The sequence below is a fragment of the Lagenorhynchus albirostris genome, chromosome 6 (genome assembly GCF_949774975.1).
Source record: "Lagenorhynchus albirostris chromosome 6, mLagAlb1.1, whole genome shotgun sequence".
Classification (NCBI taxonomy): domain Eukaryota; kingdom Metazoa; phylum Chordata; class Mammalia; order Artiodactyla; family Delphinidae; genus Lagenorhynchus; species Lagenorhynchus albirostris.
This window is the reverse complement of record NC_083100.1, coordinates 54,530,524-54,547,770: the sequence shown is the minus strand read 5'-3', so window position 1 is coordinate 54,547,770 and position 17,247 is coordinate 54,530,524. Positions and strand designations below refer to the sequence as shown.

At 43.7% G+C, this 17,247-nt stretch overlaps 1 protein-coding gene across 19 annotated transcripts in view; it reads right to left on the bottom strand.

Annotated features, from left to right (window-relative positions):
* TTN (titin) overlaps window positions 1-17,247 on the bottom strand; it is a 287,195-nt gene that overhangs the window by 32,585 nt on the left and 237,363 nt on the right. For all 19 annotated transcript variants that reach the window (XM_060152562.1, XM_060152541.1, XM_060152543.1 and 16 more), the window contains one exon: window positions 128-17,233. In XM_060152562.1, the coding sequence (XP_060008545.1) occupies window positions 128-17,233 (17,106 nt within the window). The remainder of the gene's footprint in view (window positions 1-127; window positions 17,234-17,247) is intronic.

Here is a 17,247-nt window from a genome sequence, read left to right as displayed (position 1 = left end):
TGCTATAGTACGAATTGTTCGAGGTGTGAACCAAAAGCATTTAAGATTAAACAATAATTAAAATGATTCACACTAGTCTAGGAAAATGAATATGGATATGTAGGTTTTCTTTGTTCTTAAAACATACCTGTTATTTTTACTCCTTCCTTCGTTTCAGCTGGTACACCAACACCAAACTCATTTTCTCCGGAGACTCTGAAGTAGTAAATCTCCCCTTCTTGTAAGTTGGTAATTTTGTAGGAGAGGCGGTTACAGTTGCTGGTCACTGAGACCCATGCTTTCTTACTGGCCTCCCGTTTTTCTATGTAGTAATTCTTCACTAGTGCTCCACCATCATTTTCAGGAACATCCCAGGATAACACTGCAGACTCCCTGGTGACATCATGTACAGTAATATTGGCTGGAGGACCAGGAGAATCTAAAACTTTGACAACTAAGGTCAGTGAAGCAGCATTCAAAATATTCTGAATTGTTAATGTGTATTTTCCAGAATCATTTCTATTGGCATTTTCAATAGTCAGTGATGTATGAGAGTCTGTGGAATCAATATAAGCTCTAGTGCGGAGGTCAGTGTCTGGTTTGCTCCAGGAGACACTGGGTACTGGTCTTCCTCGGAAAGGCACAGTCATGGTAAAGGAGGCACCGGCCTTGACGATCAAGGTCTTCTTCATTTCACTGTCAAGATCAAATACAGGTTCTTCTTCTCTTTCCTTTGCTATCTGGGGATCGGAGCTATCACTGGGATCACTAGCACCGACCTTATTGATAGATCTTATTCTGAAAATGTATTCGGCTCCTGTGGTTAGTCCACTTATTGTGTATTCTGTGCCCCTTAAGTTCTGAATGGCAGTTTTCCAGTCAGTTTCATCAGATTTTTTAAATTCTACAGTGTATCCAGTTACTGGGGACCCACCATCAAATAAGGGCTTAACCCAGCCAATAGTTATATTGGTCTTGCCTGAGTCCATGATACTGGGTTTGGATGGAGGAGATGGTAAGAACACGGGATCTTCTGCCTGAATTAAGGGAGAGGTTTCACTTGGAAGGCTCAGGCCTGCAGCATTTTCTGCATATACCCGATACTCATATTCACATCCTTCCCGAAGTCCTGTTGATTTCACTCTCAGATCATAAACCGGTTTTTTGTTTACACGCACCCATCGTAGGCTGTTTTTCTCTCGCCTTTCAATTATGTATCCAGAGATTTCACTGCCTCCATCACTCTCTGGTCTTGCCCAGCAAAGTGTCATGAACTCTTTGGTCACAGATGTAATTTCCAAAGATGTGGGTGGACTTGGAACCGTAAATGGATCTAGTGCCTTTACAGCTATACTCTCCAGGGGCTCGCCAACACCATATTTATTAACACCGGTTACTCTAAAGATGTATTCATTGCCCTTGAGCAACTTGGTCACTTTACAGGATGTTGTCCTTAACTCTCCTTCACATATTGTCCAAGCAAGGCGACTTGTCTCGCGTTTTTCTACAATGTAATAGTCGATAGCTGCGCCACCATCTTCTTGGGGTGGTCCCCAAGAAACAGAGCATTTCTCAGCAGTGAGGCCAGTTATTTCAAGTGGTCCTGCTGGTGGGCCAGGCTTATCAAGTACCTTGCAATTAACTGCAAAAGACCGAGTGCCAGCAACATTCTTCAGTGTTAGCACATACTGCCCAGAGTCTCGTCGGACACAGTCTTTCACTGTTAGCAAAGTATTGTAGTCTGTTGAGACAATTTCTGTTCTTGCTCTCTCTTCAATTTCTACACCATCCTTGGCCCAGGAAATTACTGGCAGAGGTCGCCCTGCAATGTCTGCATTTATCTTAAGGACCTCTCCAGCTTTGACAACAATAACATCTCGGAACTTGACATCCATCATAATTCTTGGAGCCTCAACATCGTCTTTAACTGTGATAGGTCCAGTGGATTCAGATGGCTCACTAGTTGAGTCAGCAGCATTCCTTGCGAAAACCCGGAATTCATAACGCTGGTCTTCAGTAAGTTCGGTTACTTCAAAGTATGTTTCTTGTACATTAGTAAAGTTGCACTTCAGCCACCGGCCATCTGGTAGTTCTCTACGTTCAACAGTGTATCCGGTTATCTTAGCTCCACCATCATAATGTGGCTTAGACCATTTAAGTGACACTGATTTCCTTGTGATATTTGTGACTTCAGGTTGTCCAGGAGGGTCACAAGGGTCTCTTGCAGGGACTGGTTCACAAGACTTACTGCATTTACCAATTCCAGCAATAGTCTCAGCATATACACGATACTCATACATCAGTCCTTCATCAAGGCCGGAGACTTTCCTTTGAGTAGCAGTGATGAGGCTCTTATTTACTTTTGACCAAAGAACGCTGCTTCTTTCTTTATACTCAAGGTGATAGCCAAGTACTTGACTTCCTCCATCATTAACTGGCACTTGCCAGGTTACCAACATGGTGGATTTTGTGGCATGCACAACTTTAGGAGTACCAGGAGGACCTGGGGGGCTGAATGGATACTCTGCAACTACAGCTGAAGATGCACTGTAGGAGCTCTTTCCGTAGCGGTTTTCTGCACAAACACGGAACTGATACTCACTTCCTGTTACTAGACGAACTATTTTAATGGATGTTCTTGCAACTGCCTGTGAAACTACGTGCCATGTTGTAGAAGAGGTTTCTCTCTTTTCAACGATGTAATTGCTAATCTGGCAGCCGCCATCATATTCTGGAGGATTCCAGGAAATGGTTATATTGTCACAACTAACCTCATCAATATGTATAGGTCCGGGAGGTCCTGGTTTGTCAAGCACAATTATAGTAATAGGAACTGTTATGGATCCAGCACTGTTTGAAACACATAATTCATAAGTTCCAACATCTTCCCTTGAAGCTTCCTTAATTGTTAGTGATGTTACAGTCTTTGAAGAAGAAACATTTACTCTAGTTGTCTCTTTAAGAGTCTGACCATCTTTTTTCCAGCTTACAGTAGCTTGAGGTCTTCCTTTAAATGGAACATCAATCTTCAGTTGGTCTGTAGCCTTTACATTGAAAGTATTGAAAGGAAGCTCAACTGAAGGCTTTATTTCAATATCTCTTGCAATTACTGGCACTCCAAGTTGTCTTGGATCACTTTTTCCTTTTTCATTAAGTGCAGCTACCCTGAAGGTATACTCCTCTCCAGCAGTTAGGCCAGATATAGTTGCCTCTAGAGTCTTAACTTGTGTGCACATGCTCCATTTTTCACTCCCTTTGGTCTGCATTTCAACTACATAACCGGTAATTTTGCTGCCACCATCACTTTCTGGTTTCTCCCACTTAATTGTAGCTGTGTTACGGGTCACATCAACAAGAGTTACTCTTCCAGGGGGGAGGGGTGTTTCAGAAACTTTAACAGGTTCAGTTGTTTGAGCTGGCAAACCAATCCCATATTCATTGGAAGCCAAGACTTGGAAGTAGTAAGAACATCCTTCTTGCAGGTTTTCAATCTTAAAAGTGTTCTTCGTGCAATTGTTTGTAACAGTAGCATACACTTTTCTTGTAGTTTCTCGTTTTTCGACGATGTAGTTCGTAATCTTAGCTCCGCCATCAATAAGCGGTGGTTCCCAAGCCAGTGTCACTGAATCTTTCTTCACTTCTCTTACGGTCAAATTCACAGGGGCACTTGGTGAGTCGAGAACTCTGACGTTAACAAAAGCAGTTTTAGAGCCACTGTTATTTTCTAGTGTCAGATTATACCGACCACTGTCAAATCTGGTAACGTTATCAATTACCAACATTGTATATGAGCTGGTCACCTCAATCTGGGCCCGGTCAGTGAGAATGCCTTCTGCCTTTTCCCATTTAACTTCAGGTTCCGGTCGACCTTTGATAGTGACAAATAAGCGTAAAGTAGCACTCGCACGCAGAATGACCACTTTTCGGAGATCAGCATCCAGTTCTATTTCTGGTGGCTCTTGCCTCTCTTTAGCAACAACTGAACCAGGTATAGTTGCAGGTTCACCTACGCCTTCAGAATTGATGGCACAAATACGGAAGTTATATTCAGTATTTTCTTTAAGCTTGGTCACGGTGAACTGCTTTCCTTGTAATCCTGTTGGTGGACTGCACGTTGTCCATTCGGCAGCAGCGGCTTCTTTGACTTCAACAACATAGCCCTTAACAGGAGCGCCGCCATCATAAATTGGCTTATTCCACACCAGGGAGACAGACGATCTGGAAGTGTCTGCCACTTTTAGATTACTTGGTGGTCCTGGTGGATACAGAGCATCACATGCACGATAGAAAACAGATGGCTCACTAGGTTCACCCACACCAGCTGCATTTTCAGCAGCAACTCGGAATTCATAGGAATGCCCTTCACTAAGGCCAGTTACCCTGAATCGAAGATCTGTGAGTGTTTTCTTGTTGCACTTGGTCCACCTGATGCCTGCCTTATCTCGTTTTTCAAGAACGTAGCCCTCGATTTCAGCACCTCCATCATCCACTGGGCGTGCCCACGTTACGACCACAGACTCTTTGGTGATTGCTGAGGCTTCAGGTGGGGAAGGAGGACCTGGTGGTTTATAAGGATTACGGGCTACAACAGGTTCAGATTCCAGAGGCTCTCCAATTCCATATTTATTCACAGCCATGACACGGAAAATGTACTCATTACCAGGAAGAAGTTTAGTGACTTTGTAGTTAAGGGCCTGTACCTCAGTTGAAACCTGGGTCCAGGAGAGTCTGCTTGTCTCTCTCTTTTCAATGATGTAATGTGAGATATTAGCACCACCATCTTGTAAAGGTGGGTTCCATGCCAGGTAACATTTTTCAGCAGTCACTCCAGAAACTTTCAGAGGCCCTTCAGGAGGCCCTGGCCTGTCAAGTACCTTTACAGTGATTGGTATCGACTTTGTTCCACCCACGTTGCTGAGTTGCAGGATATATTGTCCTCCGTCACTACGTATACAGTCTTTGACAAGAAGAGTTGTTTTCTGAATAGTAGACTTAATTTCCATCCTGGCAGCTGTTTCTTCAAGCTCTTTTCCATCTTTTGACCAAACAATGTCAGGTATAGGTTTGCCACGGATATCAGCTTCAAGGACAAAAGTCTCTCCTGCGTGAACAACGATGACATCTTTATATCTGGGATCCAGTGAGGCATTCGGTGCATCGATTTCATCTCTTGCAGTAATGGCGCCAGTGCTTTCAGACGGTTCACTAAAGTTGCCAGCTGCGTTTCTTGCAGTTACTCTGAATTCATATCTTTGGTCTTCTACAAGTCCACTCGCTGTATATTCAGTTTCTAATACATTAGTAAAGCTGGCTTTCATCCAACGGCCGTCAGGTAGATCTTTCTTTTCTACAGTATAACCTGTTATTTTGCTGCCACCGTCATAGGCAGGTTTCTTCCATTTCAGTGTGACACTGTTTCTTGTAATAACAATGGCTTCAGGGCGACCTGGTGGGTCACACGGATCACGAGCAACAAAGCATTCCGACACTTTGCTCGGCTTGCCGATGCCAACAATATTTTCAGCAGAAACTTTGAACTCATACTCAAGGCCTTCATCAAGCCCAGTTGTTTTGAATTTGGTGTCTTGAATGGGAGTCTTATTTAATTTGACCCATAAAATGCTGTTCTTTTCTTTCTGTTCAAGATGGTAGCCAGTAACTTTGCTGCCTCCATCATTAACTGGCTCGTGCCACTGCACAAGCATTTGATCTTTCGAGACTGATGTCACAAAAGGAGTGCCAGGTGGTCCGGGTATTTTAAATGGATATTGTACAATAACTGGTTTAGAATCCAAGGGGGCACTTTTTCCATACCTGTTTTCTGCAAAAATTCTAAACTGGTACTCAGTGCCTGTTTTCAGTTTGGTTATTTTAATTGTTGTTCTTGCAACTGTTGCTGATACCATGTGCCAAGTGGTGGTAGTTGTATCTCGCTTCTCTACAATGTAGTTGCTTATTTGGCAGCCACCAGTATAGGCTGGAGGTTCCCAAGATAGGACCACAAAGTCTGCACTAACTTCATCAAACCGAACTGGTCCAACTGGAGGTCCAGGCTTTTCCAAAACGATAATGCTGAGATTTTCAATTGCCGTACCTGCACTATTTGTTGCTGTTATGGTGTATTTTCCAAAGTCGTCTTTGTTACTTTCTATAATGTGCAAAATAGTTGATGTAGCTGTTTGCTCAACATTTACTCTTGTTGTCTGTTTAAGAGGCTCGCCATCTTTGACCCATGAAATTTCAGGTCTCGGTCGGCCAATGACAGGAATTTCGATTTTAAGACCTTCTCCAGCTTGGACACTATATGTGTTAAATGGTAACTTAAAACTAGGCTGTATAGTCAAGTCCTTGGCTATGACAGGAACACCAAGCCCTCTTGGATCGCTTTTTCCTTTCTCGTTGTAAGCCTTGACACGGAACTGATATTCTTGTCCAGAACTCAAACCAGTAACAACTGCATTGCAGACTTTGGATTCAGTCACAACGCTCCATTTTTCTGTTCCTTTGGGCTGCATTTCAACAACATACCCCAGGATTCTGCTACCACCATCATGTTCAGGTTTCTCCCACATCAGCGATGCACTAGTCTGGGACACGTCAGTGAGTGTGACCTTTCCTGGTGGGGAAGGAGGTTCAGCTGCTTTCACAGCATCAGCGGTTTCCACTGGAACACCAACTCCAAATTCATTTTCAGCCATTACTCTAAAGTAGTACATGGCTCCTTCTGTAAGATTCTCAACTTTAATGCTTGTTTTGCTGCATTTATTACTCACATTAGCATATGCTTTTCTGGTTGACTCACGTTTGTCAATAACATAGTTCTTGACCTTTGCACCCCCATCGATGATGGGTGGTTCCCATATCAGAAGGACAAAATCTTTTCTCACTTCTTTGACTGCCAAATTCTGTATTGGTCCTGGGGTGTCGAGAACTTTCACAGTTACAAAGGCAGATTTAGATCCACTGCTGTTTTCCAGCTTGAGAGTATATTTTCCAGCATCGCTTCTATCACAGTTATCTATTGATAGTTGGGTATAGTTTGCTGCTTTTTCAGTTTGGACCTTATCTGTGAATTCACCTTCCTCTCGAGACCAAGTGATCTCAGGTGTTGGGCAACCTTTGAATGGAATGTGAATTCTGACAGATCCACCAGCTCTTACAACAATTCCTTTCCTTAATTCAGAGTCAAGGTCAAGTTCAGGTGCTTCGAGTTTATCTTCTGGTTTCACAGTACCAGGAACTGATGTAGCCTCACCTAAACCAACTTTATTGAGGGCACAGACTCGTATTTTATACTCCTGGTGTTCAGTGAGTTTTGAAATTTCAAATCGAGTGGCTCTCAGGCCAGTCTGTGGAGTAACTATTTGCCATTCTTCTTCATCTGCTTTACAGATTTCTACTACATATCCCAGGATCTCACTGCCACCATCGTAGATGGGTTTACCCCAGGCAAGTGTAATTGAATTTTTAGTGGTGTCTACAATGTGTGCATTGATGGGGGGGCCAGGTTTGAACACAGGATCGCAAGCCTTATAATAAACTGTAGCTGGACTTGGTTCTCCAACTCCAGCAGCATTTTCTGCAGAGACTCTGAATTCATACTCATGATCTTCTGTTAATCCTGTTACTCTGAGACGCAAATCTGTAATGCGGCGTTTATTACATTTTATCCACCTAATGCCACTTTTGTCTCTTTTTTCTACAATGTAGCCAATAATCTCACTTCCACCATCACTATCTGGACGGCTCCAACAGACGGTCATGGAGTCCTTGGCAATGTTCGTGACTTCCAGGCTTTTTGGTGGTCCAGGAAGCACAAATGGATTTTTCATGAGTACTGGTGCAGATTCCAAAGGCTCTCCAACACCGTATTTGTTGACAGCCATTATACGGAAAATATATTCATTCCCTTCTAAGAGTTTGGTAACTTTCAGAGAATTGGTTACAACCTCTGAAGCAACAACAGTCCAGGCAAGCCGACTTGTTTCTCTCTTTTCAACAACATAGTGAGAAATGTTGCTGCCACCATCTTGAAGTGGTGGAGACCATGTTAGTGTGCATTTTTCAGCGGTGACTCCAGTAACCTGGACTGGCCCTTCTGGAGGTCCTGGTCTATCTAACACTTTTACATTCACTGGGAATGACTTAGAACCTGCAACATTGGAAGCTCTTAAAATATACTGTCCGCCATCAATTCTAATGGCATCCTTTACAATAAGTAAAGCCTTGAAATCTGTGTTCTTTATTTCACATCTAGCAGATTCTTCAATTTCCTTATCTCCTCTTAACCACTCAATGGTAGGTAGCGGCTTTCCGTGGACATCAGCTTCAAGCCTGAATGTTTCTCCAGCATTTACCACAATTGTGTCTCTGAATTTTGGATCCATTGAAATTCTTGGGAGTTCGACCTCATCCTTGGCAGTTATCGGTCCAGTACTGTCAGAGGGTTTGCTTATTACACCAGCTGCATTCTTTGCAATGACTCTGAATTCATATCTTTGATCTTCAGTAAGACCTGACACAGTAAATTGAGTTTCAATGACGTTTGTGAAGCTGGCTTTCATCCAACGACCCTCAGGCAAATCACGTTTCTCTACAATGTAACCCGTAATCATACTTCCACCATCATATGCTGGTTTGGTCCATTGTAAAGTGATTTCATGTCTTTTAACTATTATTGCTTCTGGGGTTCCTGGTGGGTCACAGGGATCTCTGGCTACATAGCATTCAGAATTCTTGCTTGCTTTGCCTATACCAACAATATTTTCAGCATAAACTCTGAATTCATATCCAATGCCTTCTTCAAGATTGAGTGCTTTAAACTGGGTGTCATGAATAATAGTTTTGTTGACCTTTGTCCACAAAATACTATTTCTTTCCTTTCTCTCAAGGTGGTAACCTGTGACTGGGCTTCCTCCGTTATTGATTGGTTCATGCCACTGTATAACCATGGAGTCTTTGGAAATGGCTGTGGCAAATGGTGTGCCTGGAGGGCCTGGTTCTTTGTAGGGATATTGAGCTACAATTGGCTCAGATTCCAAGGCAAAGCTTTGTCCATATCTGTTTTCAGCGAATATTCTGAATTGGTATTCTGTACCAGTCTTCAGTTTGGTCACTTTGAGTGTAGTTCTGGCAACAGTAGCAGAAACAACATCCCATACTGTGGTGGTTGTATCTCTTTTCTGAACTATGTAGTTAGTGATCTGGCAGCCCCCTGTATACAGTGGAGGTTCCCAAGATAAGGTAATACTTTCAGCACTGACTTCATCAAATTTAACAGGTCCTTTTGGAGGATCAGGCTTATCTAGGGTTATAATTTCGATGGATGCTGTCTTCTGACCAACAACATTAGCAACTGTGATTCCATAATGTCCACTGTCATCCTTATGAGTTTCTTTAATACTGAGTATGGTGAGGTCAAGTGAATCAGTAACATTGATTCTTGTAGTCTGCTTCAGTGGAAGACCATCTTTAGTCCAGGTAATGGTTGGCTTAGGACGTCCAGAAATTGGCACTTTTATTTTCAAATCTTGGCCAACCTGTACACTGTAATTGTTAAATGCAGGTCTTACATCTGGCTCAATGACCAGATCTTTGGCAACTATTGGAACTGCAAGAGACCTAGGATCACTTCTTCCCTTTTCATTTACAGCCACAACTCTAAAAAGGTATTCTTCTCCCTGAGTTAGGTTGGTAATTACGGCTTCAAGGGACTTGACTCGAGCACACTCTGACCATTTCTCATGGTGTTTAGCTTGCATTTCCACAATATACTGAATGATTTTACTGCCGCCATCATGTTCAGGCTTTGTCCAGCTCAAAGAGACACTGTTTCTGGTGACATCATCCACGGTTATTTTTCCTGGAGGTTGTGGGACTTCTGCAACCTTAATTGGATCATCAGTATGGGCGGGAAGGCCAATACCATACTCGTTCTCAGCTGTGACTCTAAAGTAGTAACTGCAACCTTCTTGGAGTTGATCAATTTTCCAAGAACTCTTGTGGCAATTTGTGACAACTGCAGCGTATGATTTCCTTGTGGCTTCACGTTTCTCAACAATGTAATTTTTAATTTTGGATCCCCCATCCAACAAAGGAGGTTCCCATGTAATTGATACTGAGTCTTTGGTGATCTCTGTGACTTTCAGATTAACAGGTGGACTTGGTGTGTCCAGGACTCTCACAGTAACAAAGGCAGTCTTTGTCCCACTGCTGTTATCTAACGTGAGAGTATATTTTCCACTATCATATCGGTTGACATTGTCAAGAACAAGAGAGGTGAAGCTGCTAGTGCTGTCGATTATAGCTGCGTCTCGGATTTCACCATCCACCTTTTCCCATTTAACTTCTGGTGTAGGACGACCTCTAATAGGAACAAATAACCTTAAGGAGCCGCCTGCCCTTACATTTATAATTTTCCTTAGTTCTAGGTCAAGATCAATGTCTGGTGCTTCCAATTTTTCTTCAACTATAATAGGTCCAGGGACATCGGCATGTTCTCCAACTCCAGCTTTGTTAACAGCACAGATACGGAAGTTGTACTCATGCTTTTCCAACAGCTTCTCGACTTCTATATTTGTTTTATTGACTCCAGTCGGTGGAGTGCACATTGTCCATTCACCAACACTCACGTCACATTTTTCAACAATGTATCCTTGGATTTCACAGCCACCATCATATATTGGTTTGCCCCAAGAAAGGAAGACGGAAGATCTGGTAGTATCAATGACTTTGGGATTGTTTGGAGGTCCTGGTTTATAAATAGGATCACAAGCCTTTTGGTAAGCAGAAGGTGGGCTTGGCTCACTGAGTCCAGCAGCATTCTCAGCTGAGACTCTGAATTCATAATTGTGATTTTCTAAGAGTCCAGTTACTCTCAAGCGCAGTTCGCCAATCAGACGTTTATGGCATCTTGTCCATCTGATGCCCTCTTTATCCCGTTTTTCAAGAACATATCCAAGAATTTCACTGCCACCATCAGATGCTGGCCTTTCCCATACAACAACCATTGAGTCCTTGGCCACCGCTGTGATTTCTGGAGCTTTTGGTGCATCTGGCACTACAAATGGATTCTTGGCAATTACTGGCTCAGATTCAAGAGGTTCGCCAACACCATATCTGTTGACAGCCATTATACGGAAGATATATTCATTGCCTTCAAGAAGCTTAGTAAGCTTGCAGCTGAGAGTTTGCACGTTGGCATCAACCACAGTCCAAACCAAGCGGCTGGTTTCTCTCTTTTCCACAATATAATTTATGATATCACTCCCACCATCTTGTAGTGGGGGTTTCCAAGCGAGTGTGCATTTTTCTGCTGTAACTCCTGATATAACAATAGGTCCTTCAGGTGGCCCTGGTCTGTCAAGAACTTTGACATTTACAGTGACTGATACCTCTCCTGCAACATTTTTGGCTTTCAGTATGTAATTTCCACTGTCAACACGTATTGCGTCCTTTACATTGAGACTGGTGGCAAAATCAGTGCTCTTTATTTCTAATCGAGCTGTATTTGAAAGCTCCTGATCACCTTTTATCCACTGAGTGGTTGGTACTGGTTTGCCATAAATATCTGCGTCAATGTTGAATAACTCACCAGCGTGAACCACAATTGTGTCTTTGTATTTTGGATCCATACGAATTCGTGGTGGTTCTACCTCATCTCTTGCTGTTATTGCTCCTGTGCTTTCTGAAGGCTCGCTAAACACTCCTGCAGCATTTCGAGCTATAACCCGGAACTCATATCTGTGATCTTCAGCTAGGCCAGTTACTTCAAACTGAGTATCAATGACATTTGTAAAACTGGCTTTCATCCAGCGGCCCTCGGGCAGTTCTTTCTTCTCAACAATATAACCAGTGACCTTGCTTCCACCATCATATGTGGGTTTCTTCCACTGAAGAGTCACAGAATTCCTTGTGACAATGATTGGCTCTGGCCTTCCTGGTGGGTCACATGGATCACGGGCTACGTAGCTTTCTGACACTTTACTTGGCTTGCCGATGCCCACAATGTTCTGTGCGGAGACTCTAAATTCATATTCAATGCCTTCGTCGAGGCCAGTTGTTTTAAACTTGGTTTGAGGAATGGGTGTCTTATTCAACTTAACCCAGAGGATGCTATTTCTCTCCTTGCGTTCTAGATGATAGCCAATGACTTTGCTACCTCCATCACTGACTGGCTCGTTCCATTGTACTTCCATACAGTCCTTGGAGGAGAGCGTTACGAACGGTGTGCCAGGAGGACCAGGAACTTTGAATGGATACTGGGCTACAGTAGGCTCTGAATTGAGGTAGGTACTCTTCCCATATCTGTTTTCAGCTGCAATCCTAAACTGATATTCACATCCAGTCTTTAACCTGCAAGCTTTTATTGTTGTCCTTGCAACAGTAGCTGACAGAATTTGCCAGGTGGTTGTGGAAGTGTCCCGTTTTTCTACGATGTAATTATTGATAGAGCTTCCACCATCATACTTAGGTGGGCCCCAGGAGAAAGTGATACTGTCAGCTGTCACTTCATCCATTTTAACTGGTCCCGTTGGAGGCCCTGGTTTGTCAAGGACAATAACATTAAGGGTTTCAGTAGCTTCACCAGCTGAGTTAGTCAGTTTAACTACGTAATGTCCAACATCTTCTCGGCAGGCTTCCTTTATCGTCAGTAGTGAGTTATTTTCTGTGCTCTCAGCATTTACTCTGGTTGTCTGCTTCAGTGGTACATCATCTTTATGCCAGGTTGTAGTTGGCGTAGGGCGTCCAATGAATGGAACATCGACTTTCAGATCTTCACCTGCCAGTACAGTGAAAGTATTGAACAGGAGTTTGAAGGCTGGTGGAATGACAAGATCCTTGGCAACTACCGGCACACTCAGTTGTCTCGGGTCACTGATGCCCTTCTCATTCTGAGCGGAAACACGGAAAGAGTATTCTTCACCCTGAATTAATCCAGTAATAGTGGCTTCGGTGACTTTGACTGTGGCACATGTGGTCCATTTGTCACTGCCTTTGCTCTGCATCTCTACAATGTAGCCTAGAATTCGGCTGCCTCCATCATGCTCAGGTTTCTCCCAAGAGAGTGACACGCTATTTCTTGTGACATCCACCAAAGTTATTTTTCCTGGAGGAAGAGGTCGTTCTGATGCTTTCACAGATTCTGCGGTTTCAGCAGGCAGCCCGATGCCATATTCATTTTCAGCGAGAACCCTGAAGTAGTAACTACAGCCTTCTTGGAGCTGGTCTACCTTCCAGGAAGTCTTGTGGCAATTTGTTGCAACAGTTGAATACGCTTTCCTTGTTGATTCCCGCTTTTCAACAATGTAGTTGCTTATTTTTGAACCTCCGTCAAGAAGAGGAGGCTCCCATGTCAGTGTGACAGATGTCTTAGTGACCTCCTTTACCTTCAGATCCTGTGGAGGGCCTGGTGTATCCAGTACTCTGACACTGACAAATGCAGACTTGCTGCCTGAGCTGTTTTCTATAGTTAGTATGTATTTGCCACTGTCGAATCTGTTTACGTTTCCAACGGTAAGCAGGGTATAAGAGCTTGTGGACTCAATGCTAGCTTTATCTAAAGATTCTCCGTGTTCCCGGGTCCACTTCACCTCAGGTACTGGCCTTCCTTTGATTGGAACAAAAAGTCTCAGGGTACAACAAGCTCTTATGGTAACAACTTTGCGCAGTTCAGCGTCCAGTTCAATCTCTGGAGGCAGCATCCTGTCTTCAGCCTTTGGAGTGCCAGGAACAAGTGCAGGTTCCCCAATGCCTTCAGAATTCATGGCATAGATGTGGATTTTATATTCCTGGTTCTCTGTGAGGTTGGTGATAGTGTAAGAGGTTGCCTTGAGCCCGGCTGGTGGAGTGACAATACGCCATTCATCTTCTTCTGGCAGGGTGATCTCAACCATATACCCAGTGATTTCGGAACCACCATCATAGATAGGTTTGTTCCAAGCAATTGAAATGGATGATCTGCTTGTATCTAGAACACGTGGGTTACCTGGTGGGCCAGGTTTAAACACAGCATCACAGGCTTTATAAAATGGACTGGTAGCACTCGGTGCGCTGATTCCAGCAGCGTTCTCAGCCATAATCCGGAACTCATATTCGTGTCCTTCTGTCAGTCCAGACACTTTATATCTTAAATCAGTAAGAGTCTTTTTGTTGCATTTCACCCAGCGTTGGCCAGCTTTATCACGCCGTTCCACAATATAATTGATGATTTCGCTGCCGCCATCAGAGTCAGGATGTCCCCAGCAGACAACCATGGAATCTTTAGTAATAGTTGTAACTTCAGGATTTTGGGGTGGATCAGGTGGTCCATAAGGGTCTAGTGCAAGCACAGGCTCTGATTCCAGTGGCTCTCCAACTCCATATTTATTTACAGCCATCACACGGAATATGTATTCATTGCCTTTTAAAAGTTTAGTGACCTTTAGTCTTGTTACTTGGACTTCTGAAGCTACATTTGTCCATGCCAGCCTGCTGGTTTCACGTTTCTGAACTACATAATTGTCAATTTTGGCACCTCCATCGTCCAGTGGAGGCAACCATGACAATATACATTTTTCTGATGTCACTTCAGATACAGCTAAAGGTCCTTCAGGTGGGCCTGGTCTGTCAAGAACTTTGACATTGAAAATATGTTTAGCAAAACCACCAGGATTGGTTGCCGTAAGGGTATAGGCACCGCCATCCCGTCTTAGTGAATCCTTGTTTACCAGATTAGTAGAGAAATCTGCCATCTTAATTTCTAATTTTGCTGTGTTTTCAAGCTCCTTTCCATCTTTGGTCCATTCCATTGTTGGAGGTGGGCGACCTGAAACATCAGCTTCCAGCTTGAATGCTTCACCTGCTTTTATTATAATTGTGTCCTTAAATTTGATGTCCACCATTATCCTTGGTGCTTCAATGTCGTCCCTGCATGTGATAGCATCTGATGGCTCAGACGGTGGGCTAATAGCACCAGCAGCATTTTTGGCAATCACACGGAATTCGTATGCGGCATCTTCTGTTAGTCCGCTGACTGTAAATTCATTCTCCAAAATGTTGCTGAAGTTGGCTTTCAGCCACCGTCCATTAGGAAAATCTCTCTTTTCAACTATATAACTGGTAATTTTAAAGCCTCCAGCATATTCAGGCTTAGCCCATTTAAGGGTCACTGTGTGTCTAGTAATATTTAGAGGAACCGGTTTCCCAGGTTGGTCAATGGGATCCAAAGCTGACATAGGTTCAGATGGCTTGCTCGGCTTGCTTTTGCCAGCCATGTTTTCTGCGATCACTCGGAATTCATAAGCAATACCATCTGCAAGTCCACTTGATTTGAAAATGTTGCCTGGTACTAATGCTTTGCTCACAGTCTGCCAGAGAATACTATTTCGTTCTTTTCTTTCAATGTGGTATCCTAAAATGGGGCTTCCACCATCAGAAAGAGGCTCATGCCAGCTGATTGTTATTGAATCCTTGGTAACTGCCGTTACCTGAGGGGTACCAGGAGGCCCAGGAACCTTAAATGGATAGTTGGCAACTACAGATGCTGATGTGATGCCTGGTCCAACTCCGTATCTGTTTTGAGCTTTCACCCGGAATTGATAGTCCACTCCGGTAGTAAGGTGAGTGGCTTTGTAGGTAGTGCGTATAATGGTGGCTGCTAACTCAACCCATGTGGTACTGTCAGTCTGTCGCATTTCTACTACATAGTTGCTTATGGGTACACCTCCATCATTCTCAGGTGGGTCCCAAGAGAAGGTGACAAAATCAGACGAAACTTCATCAAATTTGATTGGTCCAGTAGGTGGCCCTGGGATATCATGGACTTGAATGGTGATGACATCACCAACCTCTCCCACAATGTTCCTTGCTGTTAATGGGTAGGGCCCACTATCGCTTCTTACACACTCATTGATATTTAAGATGGTTGAAGTTGCTGTGTTTTCAAAATTAACTCTCTGGGTCTGTTTAAGAACCTGGTCTCCTTTCCTCCATGTAACTGTGGGCTTTGGTCGACCTAGCACTGGAATTTCAACTTTGATGTTGTCACCAGCTTTAGCAATGACTAATTTTTGATAAATGCCATGGAGATCCAATTCTGGAAGCATTGTCTGCTCCTTGACAACGACGGGTCGGCTTTCTCTAGGGGCACTTCTCCCTGCACTGTTCACTGCCATCACCTGGAAGGTATATTCTTCCCCTTCAGTTAGATTCTTCACAACACATTCTAACCCCTTCACGGTTGTGATGTGGGTCCACTGGTCAGAGCCTTTTCTTTGGGCTTCAATCACATAGCCAGTGATCTTACTGCCACCATCGTGCTTGGGTCTAGGCCACGCCAGGCTGACTGTGCTCTTAGTTGTGTCCATAATGTTAAGACTGTCTGGTGGTGATGGTACTTCGGAGGCTTTTACAGGCTCTGTTGTTTCTGTCGGCTCACCAATTCCGTACTCATTTTCTGCCATCACTCTGAAGAAGTATTCATGTCCTTCAGACAAGTCAGTAACTTTGTATGTGCATTTATGGCACTTAGTGGTGACCGTGGAGTAGGATTTCCGTGTTGCTTCTCGTTTCTCCACGATGTAGTTTGTTATATGTGAGCCCCCATCTATCAGTGGGAGGTCCCAGTGCAGGGTGACACTCTCCTTTGTGATGTCAGTAGGCCTCAGGTTAAGGACAGGTCCTGGTGTATCCAAGACTCTGACGTTAACGAAACCACTTTTCTTCCCAGCGGGATTTTCAATGGTCATCACAAATTTACCGGTGTCATATCTGTTACATTCTGGGATGATCAGGAGCGTGAACGACTCTGTGCTTTCAATGTTAGCTCGGTTTTTAAGGTTGATATCATCTTTGGTCCATGTCACTTCGGGAGCAGGACGACCTTTAATGGGCACAAATATTCTAATACTGAGTCCTGCTCTCACAACAAGGGTTCTTCGAAGCTCAGCGTCTAGTTCGAAATCAGGAGCCATCTCCCGTTCTACAATTTCAACATTTGAAATCACTGCTGGCTCCCCAACACCTGCATCATTGATGGCACTGATTCTAAAATTGTATTTTTCTTTAGTCTGAAGATCAGGGACGACAAACTCGGTGATTCTGAGGGTGGTTCCTGCCGTATCCTTTATCCAGGCATCATCTCCTACTTTTTGATGCTCTACGACATAGCCAGTGATTTCAAGCCCACCATCATAATGAGGCTTGCCCCATGCCAAAGAAGCAGATTTCTTGGTGGTATCAGTGACACGTGCATTTGAGGGTGGTCCTGGGGGATCTGAAAAGGAGACA